General features: G+C 50.9%; 1 protein-coding gene across 1 annotated transcript in view; it reads right to left on the bottom strand.

Moving 5' to 3' along the window:
* MAST2 (microtubule associated serine/threonine kinase 2) overlaps positions 1 to 12,081 on the bottom strand; it is a 624,140-nt gene that overhangs the window by 178,911 nt on the left and 433,148 nt on the right. Inside the window, exon 13 of the mRNA XM_030208366.1 lies at positions 10,164 to 10,296. Coding sequence (XP_030064226.1) covers positions 10,164 to 10,296 — 133 coding nt within the window. The remainder of the gene's footprint in view (positions 1 to 10,163; positions 10,297 to 12,081) is intronic.

Raw genomic sequence — 12,081 nt, 5'->3', positions numbered from 1 at the left:
ATCTCTAGGTCATTTATAAATATAAATATTTTCACCACACTTAAAACTCTACCCACAGATAAAATTGTTATACCCTAATGTTCTCTTGCTATTGTTTATCGCCCTATCATTTCCCCATTGTTAAATTCCATTGTTCTATTCCCTAATGATGTTTTGACTTTGTCTTCCCATAACTCTTCACAATGTAACCCATAATCGTACTGTAACAAATTGTATTTCCATCATTCACAATGTATTGTAAGCCACACTGAGCCCGCAAATAGGTGGGAAAATGTGGGATACAAATGCAATAAAGCGAATGCTACATACCTGTAGAAGGTATTCTCCGAGGACAGCAGGCTGATTGTTCTCACTGATGGGTGACGTCCTCGGCAGCCCCTCCAATCGGAATCTTCCTAGCAAAGTCCTTTGCTAGCTCTCGCGCGCCCGCGCGCACCGCGCATGCGCGGCCGTCTTCCCGCCCGAAACCGGCTCGAGCCGGCCAGTCCAGTATGTAGCAAGACAATACACTTCAAGGGAAGACAACTCCAAAGGGGAGGCGGGCGGGTTTGTGAGAACAATCAGCCTGCTGTCCTCGGAGAATACCTTCTACAGGTATGTAGCATTCGCTTTCTCCGAGGACAAGCAGGCTGCTTGTTCTCACTGATGGGGTATCCCTAGCCCCCAGGCTCACTCAAAACAACAACCATGGTCAATTGGGCCTCGCAACGGCGAGGACATAACTGAGATTGACCTAAAAAATTTACCAACTAACTGAGAGTGCAGCCTGGAACAGAACAAACAGGGCCCTCGGGGGGTGGAGTTGGATCCTAAAGCCCAAACAGGTTCTGAAAAACTGACTGCCCGAACCGACTGTCGCGTCGGGTATCCTGCTGCAGGCAGTAATGAGATGTGAATGTGTGGACAGATGACCACGTCGCAGCTTTGCAAATTTCTTCAATGGAGGCTGACTTCAAGTGGGCTACCGACGCAGCCATGGCTCTAACATTATGAGCCGTGACATGACCCTCAAGAGCCAGCCCCGCCTGGGCGTAAGTGAAGGAAATGCAATCTGCTAGCCAATTGGATATGGTGCGTTTCCCTACAGCCACTCCCCTCCTATTGGGATCAAAAGAAACAAACAATTGGGCGGACTGTCTGTGGGGCTGTGTCCGCTCCAGGTAGAAGGCCAATGCTCTCTTGCAGTCCAATGTGTGCAGCTGACGTTCAGCAGGGCAGGAATGAGGACGGGGAAAGAATGTTGGCAAGACAATTGATAGAACTCCGACACGACCTTTGGCAAGAACTTAGGGTGAGTGCGGAGGACTACTCTGTTATGATGAAATTTGGTGTAAGGAGCCTGGGCTACCAGGGCCTGAAGCTCACTGACCCTACGAGCTGAAGTAACTGCCACCAAGAAAATGACCTTCCAGGTCAAGTACCTCAGATGGCAGGAATTCAGTGGCTCAAAAGGAGGTTTCATCAGCTGGGTGAGAACGACATTGAGATCCCATGACACTGTAGGAGGCTTGACAGGGGGCTTTGACAAAAGCAAACCTCTCATGAAGCGAACAACTAAAGGCTGTCCCGAGATCGGCTTACCTTCCACATGGTAATGGTATGCACTGATTGCGCTAAGGTGAACTCTTACAGAGTTGGTCTTGAGACCAGACTCAGACAAGTGTAGAAGGTATTCAAGCAGGGTCTGTGTAGGACAAGAGCGAGGAGCTAGGGCCTTGCTGTCACACCAGACGGCAAACCTCCTCCACAGAAAGAAGTAACTCCTCTTGGTGGAATCTTTTCTGGAAGCAAGCAAGACGCGGGAGACACCCTCTGACAGACCCAAAGAGGCAAAGTCTACGCTCTCAACATCCAGGCCGTGAGAGCCAGGGACCGGAGGCTGAGATGCAGAAGAGCCCCTTCGTTCTGCGTGATGAGGGTCGGGAAATACTCCAATCTCCACGGTTCTTCGGAGGATAACTCCAGAAGAAGAGGGAACCAGATCTGACGCGGCCAAAAAGGAGCAATCAGAATCATGGTGCCTCGGTCTTGTTTGAGTTTCAACAAAGTCTTCCCCACCAGAGGAATGGGAGGATAAGCATACAGCAGGCCTTCCCCCCAATCCAGGAGGAAGGCATCCGATGCCAGTCTGCCGTTGGCCTGAAGCCTGGAACAGAACTGAGGGACTTTGTGGTTCACTCGAGATGCGAAGAGATCCACCAAGGGGGTGCCCCACGCTTGGAAGATCTGGCGCACCACTCGGGAGTTGAGCGACCACTCGTGAGGTTGCATAATCCTGCTCAACCTGTCGGCCAGACTGTTGTTTACGCCTGCCAGATATGTGGCTTGGAGCACCATGCCTTGACGGCGAGCCCAGAGCCACATGCTGACGGCTTCCTGACACAGGGGGCGAGATCCGGTGCCCCCCTGCTTGTTGACATAGTACAAGGCAACCTGGTTGTCTGTCTGAATTTGGATAATTTGATGGGACAGCCGATCTCTGAAAGCCTTCAGAGCGTTCCAGATCGCTCGCAACTCCAGGAGATTGATCTGTAGACCGCGTTCCTGGAGGGACCAGCTTCCTTGGGTGTGAAGCCCATCGACATGAGCTCCCCATCCCAGGAGAGACGCATCCGTTGTCAGCACTTTTTGTGGCTGAGGAATTTGGAAAGGACGTCCCAGAGTCAAATTGGACCAGATTGTCCACCAATACAGGGATTCGAGAAAACTCGTGGACAGGTGGATCACGTCTTCTAGACTCCCAGCAGCCTGATACCACTGGGAGGCTAGGGTCCATTGAGCAGATCTCATGTGAAGACGGGCCATGGGAGTCACATGAACTGTGGAGGCCATGTGGCCCAGAAATCTCAACATCTGCCGAGCTGTGATCTGCTGGGACGCTCGCACCCGCGAGACGAGGGACAACAAGTTGTTGGCTCTCGCCTCTGGGAGATAGGCACGAGCCGTCCGAGAATCCAGCAGAGCTCCTATGAATTCGAGTTTCTGCACTGGGAGAAGATGGGACTTTGGGTAATTTATCACAAACCCCAGTAGCTCCAGGAGGCGAATAGTCATCTGCATGGACTGCAGGGCTCCTGCCTCGGATGCGTTCTTCACCAGCCAATCGTCGAGATATGGGAACACGTGCACCCCCAGCCTGCGAAGCGCCGCTGCTACCACAGCTAGGCACTTTGTGAACACTCTGGGCGCAGAGGCGAGCCCAAAGGGTAGCACACAGTACTGGAAGTGGCGTGTGCCCAACTGAAATCGCAGATACTGTCTGTGAGCTGGCAGTATCGGGATGTGTGTGTAGGCATCCTTCAAGTCCAGAGAGCATAGCCAATCGTTTTGCTGAATCATGGGGAGAAGGGTGCCCAGGGAAAGCATCCTGAACTTTTCTTTTACGAGATATTTGTTCAGGGCCCTTAGGTCTAGGATGGGACGCATCCCCCCTGTTTTCTTTTCCACAAGGAAGTACCTGGAATAGAATCCCAGCCCTTCTTGTCCGGATGGCACGGGCTCGACCGCATTGGCGCTGAGAAGGGCGGAGAGTTCCTCTGCAAGTACCTGCTTGTGCTGGAAGCTGTAAGACTGAGCTCCCGGTGGGCAATTTGGAGGTTTGGAGGCCAAATTGAGAGTGTATCCTTGCCGGACTATTTGCAGAACCCACTGATCGGAGGTTATGAGAGGCCACCTTTGGTGAAAAGCTTTCAACCTCCCTCCGACTGGCAGGTCGCCCGACACTGACACTTGGATGTCAGCTATGCTCTGCTGGAGCCAGTCAAAAGCTCGCCCCTTGCTATTGCTGGGGAGCCGCGGGGCCTTGCTGAGGCGCACGCTGCTGACGAGAGCGAGCGCGCTGGGGCTTAGCCTGGGCCGCAGGCTGTCAGGAAGGAGGATTGTACCTACGCTTACCAGAAGTATAGGGAACAGTCTTCCTTCCCCCGAAAAATCGTCTACCTGTAGAGGTAGAAGCTGAAGGCTGCCGGCGGGAGAATTTGTCGAATGCGGTGTCCCGCTGGTGGAGAGACTCTACCACCTGTTCGACTTTCTCTCCAAAAATGTTGTCCGCACGGCAAGGCGAGTCCGCAATCCGCTGCTGGACTCTATTCTCCAGGTCGGCGGCACGCAGCCATGAGAGCCTGCGCATCACCACACCTTGAGCAGCGGCCCTGGACGCAACATCAAAAGTGTCATAAACTCCTCTGGCCAGGAATTTTCTGCACGCCTTCAGCTGCCTGACCACCTCCTGAAAAGGCTTTGCTTGCTCAGGGGGAAGAGCATCAACCAAGCCCGCCAACTGCCGCACATTATTCCGCATGTGTATGCTCGTGTAGAGCTGGTAAGACTGAATTTTGGCCACGAGCATAGAGGAATGGTAGGCCTTCCTCCCAAAGGAGTCTAAGGTTCTAGAGTCTTTGCCCGGGGGCGCCGAAGCATGCTCCCTAGAACTCTTAGCCTTCTTTAGGGCCAAATCCACAACTCCAGAGTCGTGAGGCAACTGAGTGCGCATCAGCTCTGGGTCCCCATGGATCCGGTACTGGGACTCGATCTTCTTGGGGATGTGGGGATTAGTTAAAGGCTTGGTCCAGTTCGCCAGCAATGTCTTTTTGAGGACATGGTGCAGGGGAACAGTGGACGCTTCCTTAGGTGGAGAAGGATAGTCCAGGAGCTCAAACATTTCAGCCCTGGGCTCGTCCTCCACAACCACCGGGAAGGGGATGGCCGTAGACATCTCCCGGACAAAGGAAGCAAAAGACAGACTCTCGGGAGGAGAAAGCTGCCTTTCAGGAGAGGGAGTGGGATCAGAAGGTAGACCCTCAGACTCCTCGTCAGAGAAATATCTGGGGTCTTCCTCTTCCTCCCACGAGGCCTCACCCTCGGTGTCAGACACAAGTTCACGGACCTGCGTCTGCAACCGTGCCCGGCTCGACTCCGCGGAGCCACGTCCACGATGGGGGCGTCGAGAGGTAGACTCCCTCGCCCGCATCGGCGAAGCTCCCTCCGCCGACGTAGTCGGGGAGCCCTCCTGGGAGGTGGCCGCAGTCGGCACCGCACGCGGTACCGACGTCGGGGACCTCACCCCGGGCGACGGGCCAGCCGGCGCCACGCTCGACGGTACCGGAGGCGCAAGCACCGCCGGTACCGGAGGGGTAGGGCGCAACAGCTCTCCCAGGGTCTCTGGGAGAACGGCCCGGAGGCTCTCGTTCAGAGCGGCTGCAGAGAAAGGCATGGAGGTCGATGCAGGCGTCGACGTCAGAACCTGTTCCGGGCGTGGAGGCTGTTCCGGGCTGTCCAGAGTGGAGCACATCGACACCTCCTGAACAGAGGGTGAGCGGTCCTCTCGGTGCCGATGCCTGCTGGGTGCCGACTCCCTCGGCGACCCAGATCTCTCGGTGCCGACGCGGGGAGGGGACCGGTGTCGATGCTTCTTCGACTTCTTCCGAAGCATGTCACCGGAGCTCCCCGGCACCGACGAGGAGGACGTAGAATCCAGCCGTCGCTTCCTCGGGGCCGAGGCCGAAGGAGGTCGGTCTCGGGGGGGCTGTACCGCAGGAGCCCTCAGGGTAGGAGGAGACCCACCCGAGGGCTCACCGCCACCAGCAGGGGAATGGACAGCCCTCACCTGCACTCCACTCGATGCACCACCGTCCGACGACATCAGGAGGCGAGGTCCCGGTACCACCGACGTCGATGCAGCTATCCGATGTCTCGGCGCCGATGCAGAGGGCCGATGCCTCGATGCACTCGATGCACTGGCAGCCAAGGAAGAAGGTCTGGACGCTGATGACGTCGATGCACACGATGACCCCGGTGCCGATGCCGACGAAGAGCCCGAGAACAAAACGTTCCACTGGGCCAATCTCGCTACTTGAGTCCGCCTTTGTAAAAGGGAACACAGACTACAGTTCTGGGGACGGTGCTCGGCCCCCAGACACTGAAGACACGAAGAGTGCCTATCAGTGAGCGAGATTACCCGGGCGCACTGGGTGCACTTCTTGAAGCCGCTGGAAGGCTTCGATGTCATGGGCGGAAAAATCACGCCGGCGAAGTCAAAATCCGAAATGACGAATTCGGAGCACCAAAACTTTAAGGGAGAAAAATCTCGACCGAGGCCGAAAGAGGCCTACCCCGACAACGAAAGAAAACTTACCGGGGCAAAAACTGGAGATACGGGAAGGGGCAAACGAAACCCAAGGGGGTTTCCGGAGCACTTTCCGAATGAAAAGAAACTTTTCCTAAGAAAAAACACGTCGATTAAACACCGGACGCGCGAGGTCGACTCTCCGGGGCTCAACACGGCAAAAACACAGCCGTACCGAGTGCGGACGAAAGAAGACTGGCCGGCTCGAGCCGGTTTCGGGCGGGAAGACGGCCGCGCATGCGCGGTGCGCGCGGGCGCGCGAGAGCTAGCAAAGGACTTTGCTAGGAAGATTCCGATTGGAGGGGCTGCCGAGGACGTCACCCATCAGTGAGAACAAGCAGCCTGCTTGTCCTCGGAGAAATAGATAAATTTTAAGGGACTTCAACGTTAGCTTCAGAACTTAATGCAAGAACAGTGCTGGGTAGACTTCTATGGTCTGTGCCCTGAAAATGGCAAGGACAAATCAAACTCGGGATACATAAGTATCACATACCATGCAAAATGAGTTTATCTTGTTGGGCAGACTGAATGGACTGTACAGGTCTTTATCTGCTGACATTTACTATGTTACTATGTATGTCCCTGGGGTGGTAGGGGGGAGGCCAAGGATGGTGGGAAAGTTTCTTTGACAATTTGGTTCTCGGGAAGGACTTATCAGGGAATTGGATCTGGAGTAGGGCATAGGGGAATCTGGTAAGGAAGTCGGCAGATGCAATCGGGGGTGGGATTAGAGAATCAAATCAAGGGGGTGTTGGTGGGGGGGACAAGAAGCTGCACTATTTGGTAGTGCTATTAGACTGCTAATACTATTGCTGCACTTAGTGCCTCCTCTTGAGGCTGCAGCAGTAGCGTAGCTACGGGTGGGCCTGGGTGGGCCCAGGCCCTCCCAATTTCAGCCCAGGCCCGCCCAGCGCCAGCCCCAGCACCCATTGCCGGCCACTGCTGCTTTTCCTGTTGAGCAGCAGGGCCGGCGCTACAAAAAGAAGAAGCGCTAACGGCGCTAAGCACGAGAAATGTTTTTAAAAAAAAAAAAAAGCGCGGCACCGGCAGGCACTGTCTCGGCAGCCTTGAGGCATTGGCTGCTGAGGCATTGGCTGCTGGCTTGCAGGCTCCTCCCGTCTGCGGGAGGAGCCTGCGAGCCAGCAGCCAATGCCTCAAGGCTGCCGAGACAGTGCCTGCCGGTGCCGCGCTTTTTTTTTTTTTTTTTTTAACATTTCTCGTCCTACGGTCCTTAGCGCCGTTAGCGCTGCTTCTTTTTGTAGCGCCGGCCCTGCTGCTCAACAGGAAAAACAGCAGTGGCCGGCAATGGGAGCTGGCGCTGGCATGCAGGGCGGGCCTCGTCGAAGAAAAGAGGGAAAACATGGAAGGATGGGGAGAAAAGAGGGAAAACAGATGGAAGGATGGCAGAGAATGAGGGAAAACATGGAAGGATGGGGAGAAAGAGGGAAACATGGAAGGATGGGGAGAAAAGAGGGAAAACAAATGGAAGAATGGCAGAGAATGAGGGAAAACATGGAAGGATGGGGAGAAAGAGGGGAAACATGGAAGGATGGGGAGAAAAAGAGGGAAAACAGATGGAAAGATGGGGAGAAAAGAGGGAAAACAGATGGAAGGATGGCAGAGAATGAGGGAAAACATGGAAGGATGGGGAGAAAGAGGGAAAACATGGAAGGATGGGGAGAAAAGAGGGAAAACAGATGGAAGGATGGCAGAGAATGAGGGAAAACATGGAAGGATGGGGAGAAAGAGGGAAAACATGGAAGGATGGGGAGAAAAGAGGGAAAACATGGAAGGATGGGGAGAAAAGAGGGAAAACAGATGGAAGGATGGCAGAGAATGAGGGAAAACATGGAAGGATGGGGAGAAAGAGGGAAACATGGAAGGATGGGGAGAATGAGGGAAAACATGGAAGGATGGGGAGAAAGAGGGAAAACTTGGAAGGATGGGGAGAAAAGAGGGAAAACAGATGGAAGGATGGCAGAGAATGAGGGAAAAGATGGAAGGATGGGGAGAAAGAGGGAAAACATGGAAGGATGGGGAGAAAAGATAGAAAACAGATGGAAGGATGGGGAGAGAAAGAGGGAAAACGGATGGATGGGGAGAGAGACTCTGGATGGAAGGATGGGGAGAGAAAGGGGAGAGACTGGAAGGATGCAGAGAAAGGTGAGAGACTGGAAGGATGTGGAGAGAGAAGGGACACTGAACAGAAAAGGGTAGAGTGATACAGAGACACTGGTTAGAAAGAGGGAGAGAGACATTAGATGGAAGGATCAAGGAGAGAGGATAGATGGATGGAAGGATGGGGAGAGAAAGAGGGAAGACGCTGGATGGAAGGGTAGGGAGAAAGAGGTGACACTGGACGGAAGGATGCAGAAAGAAAGAGGGGAGACTACTGGAAGGATGGGGAGAGAGAGGGGAGACTGGAAGGATGGGGAGAGAAAGAAGAGAGCTGCTGGATGGAAAAGGAGAGTAGTGAAAGACTGGAGAATAAGAGGAAGGGGCATGGGGAGAACAAGGGTGAGAAAAAGATGAAAAGCCATAAGTAGATGAAGGAAATTAAAGAATGGATAGTAAGAATGAATTAAATCAGGACAGAGAGAGGCAGAAAAATATTGAAGAACGCAAAGAAAAAGGAGAGAAAAATGAGAAATGGCCAGGAAACCGTGGCAGAAGAGTTAAGCGAAAACGAAGGAAAGCAGAATCTAGAGACTGGGAGCGACACAATGAGAAAAAGTAAATGGCCATACAAGAAAGGTAAAGAAAATAATTTTATTTTTAATTTAGGATAAAGTAATATGGTACCTGTGTTAATGAAGTTTCAGAGACCAATACTTCCTTCCTTAGGTCAGGCGAGGATACCGTAACAGCATTATACTGACCTGAGGCAGGAGGTTTTGGCCTCTGAAAGCTCATTGAAAAGGGTGTTAGGCTATTAAATAAATTTTCTGAAATCTGATGCACTGAAAAGCAGCACTTTACCCTGTGTGACAAATGCATCTGATTAGCGTGACTAAATTTTGTTGGGGGAGGGGGGTAGAGAGAAAAATTGGCAGTCAAAATTGGCAGTCTGGCTACGCCACCGGGCTGCAGTAAGTGGAACCGTACTATCAGCAGTTGACAGAGCTAGAATGCGGTACTAATCTGAGCACAAGCCAGTGGCACAGCCACAAGAGAAGGGAGCTACCCACTCTGGACTCAGGCCCACCAAGCAGTGGTGCATCTTTGCTGTGGCTGCTGGAGATCACCAAGCCCCACCAGCTGAAGTCATCCTCCTCCACCAGTGGCCAGAATTCCTACCAAACTTGGCAGTCGGTGGCAATATTCCTGGGTTGCCACTGGTGACACAATGCACATGCTCAGTTTTCATACATGTAGGACAACTGAGCATATATGGGGTTCCACTGGTGGAGGCTCAGGGACATTGTTTCTGACTGCTGAACTAGGTAGGAGTTCTTGCCGCTAGAGGAGGTAGTCTTCAGCTAGCACAGCTTGGGAATCCCTGACAATTAAGGTATTTATATTTTGAGTTAGAGTGGCACCAGGGGGACAGGGAGGAGAGAAAATTTTGTCCAACCACTTTGGGCTCAGACCCAACCACAACTGGCAGTCTGGCTATGATACCAGCACTAGATGTCACAGCCTGCCACTCCTGACCTGCTAATGTCACACACAGCTCCTGCTCCTACCCTATGTTAAGCAGCTAGTATGAGTTTTGTCACTGTTCTATTGATTTTAAAGGGGGAATCACCATTAGCTCAAGCCTGCCCTAACATTTTCCACACTTTACAACCTGCACTAGCTGCATAATGCAGCTTAGTAAAGGAGCCCCTATGTCTCCCCAAAGGAACTTCACCTGCATTATTGCTGTAGGTTACTCTATTCTGATGGGGATAAAGAGAATTCAAAACTGGCAGGTATATTTCATTTCCTATTTTATTAAAGTGCTTTGTTAACTAAGACGTAAGTACTGCAGGCATTTCCAAGTTAACCTTGGCAAACAAAACAAACTATTTACACTGAAATAAAAAAAAGTTTTCACCCTCCAAAGGATCTCGGGTAAGTCCCAGCTGACTGATGATGTAGCGGGGGATGTCAGATTTGATTCCATGTCCTTCTTTGGCATGGCCTTCAGCAGCCTCCAACAGGTGGTAGAATTCCTCTGGATCAAACTCCTAAAGTAAGAGTCAGCAGCAAGGTTGTCATTGCAACAATACTTTGGAAACTTGTTCAATATTGCACTTTCTTATAGAATGGAGTAAAGGCATTTTTCTGCCTAAAGATACCTTTGTATCTTAGGCCTTGGTTTTACAATTAAACCAGATGGATAGTTCTCAAGTACAGATTAACTTCTAATATCTATACAGATCACAGAATCAAATACTGCACAGGATGACTAAGCAATTTGCCGCATACAATGGATAAAAGCTATAGACAGCAGTAACTGCATTTGTCTTTAAAGCTCTAAGAGGACATTTTTCAAAGTCCCTCTCTCAATCCTCTTAAAAGTACATAGGGGATTCCATAGTGCACATGCGTTTAGCCAGATTAGGGGGAGGCATTCCTAAGGATGTTTTGGGCAAGATCAGAAAATAAGGCTCCCTATCCCACATGATTTATTATTGCCAGAACATTAAGGCTTACTGGAACCTTGCTTGGAAGAGAATGGTGTTAATTTTTGGCTTATCTAGAGATTCAGTGATTACCTACAAAACAATGGCTTTGCGTTCATCTGATCCTAATATTATCATAGAGAATGATCAACAGAAACTGTTAAATATAATAAGGTGCAGCGCATTTGCAAGCATAATATTAAACTGGAAGGACAATTCGAAGTTGAATTTTACAAAATGGTGGAGCCACATTTGCGTAATCAGAAAATATGAGGCTGCTTTGGCTCTCAAACAGCACAACCTTCAGTCCTCCTTAAAGACTTAGGCACTATTAGACTCCTATTGCAACTACCAACAGCTTTCCAGTGCTAAGCACCCTTATAGCAGGCGCAGTGTCCTTTCTACCTTTATATATGCAGTTTTTCTAGTACAAGTGTTGGATGCTCTTTGTTAATGTTTGTTGTTATTATATATGGTGTGACGACATACATATTTTGTACAGTGAAACCTTGGTTTTCGTCGATAATCCGTCCGAAAATAATCGACGAAAACCGAGGCAATAAGAAATTTTTCTTTTACATGAATAAAAAAGACTAATGTATAGAATAAATGAACATTTAACATGGCATTTACCTTTCTGAAGACTCTTCTTGGCATTTGGAAGAGGGAGAGAGAGTTGCAGATATTATTGTTTGGAAGGGGGATCCCCCTCCATAAGGACAGTAGGTATCAAGGCACTATCTGGGGGGGGGGGGGGGGGGGTCACTTCCCTTCTTGGTCTGTTGGCACTAGGACCAGCTTCAGAGTCAGTGGACCCATGTCGCATAAGAAAGCTGTCCTAAGAGGTTTGTTTCTGCTGCCTCTTTAAGATTTGCCTAAAATGAGGCAAGACATTATCATTAAAAAAGTTGCAGACACGGCCTGCAACAGCTTTGTCTGGGTGATTTTTCTCCACAAACACCTGTACTTTACTCCACTTGGAGAAGATGTCCTTAATCTCTGAAGAAGGCACATTCTCCTCTGTCTCTTCCTCCTTATCCGAAGCAACTTCTTCATCTGCCATCTGTTGCACTTCTGGTTGAAGCTCTTGTAGCTCTTCAGTGGTGAGTTCTTCACAGTGGTCATCCACCAACTCTTCCACATCCTCACCACTCACCTCCAAACCCATGGACTTCCCCAAATAAACAATTGACTGCACAACAATGTGTAGGGTCATCAGGTGAAGGCTCGAACCCCTCTAAATCTCTCTCATGCACACATCCTGGCCATAATTTCTTCCAGCCACAGTTCATCGTCCTGGATGTCACTCCCTGCCAAGCCTTATCTATGAGGCTAATGCAGTTGAGA

This window comes from Microcaecilia unicolor, chromosome 6 (genome assembly GCF_901765095.1).
Source record: "Microcaecilia unicolor chromosome 6, aMicUni1.1, whole genome shotgun sequence".
NCBI classification, from domain to species: domain Eukaryota; kingdom Metazoa; phylum Chordata; class Amphibia; order Gymnophiona; family Siphonopidae; genus Microcaecilia; species Microcaecilia unicolor.
The sequence above is the reverse complement of the archived record's forward strand: the minus strand, read 5'-3'. Positions and strand labels throughout refer to the sequence as shown.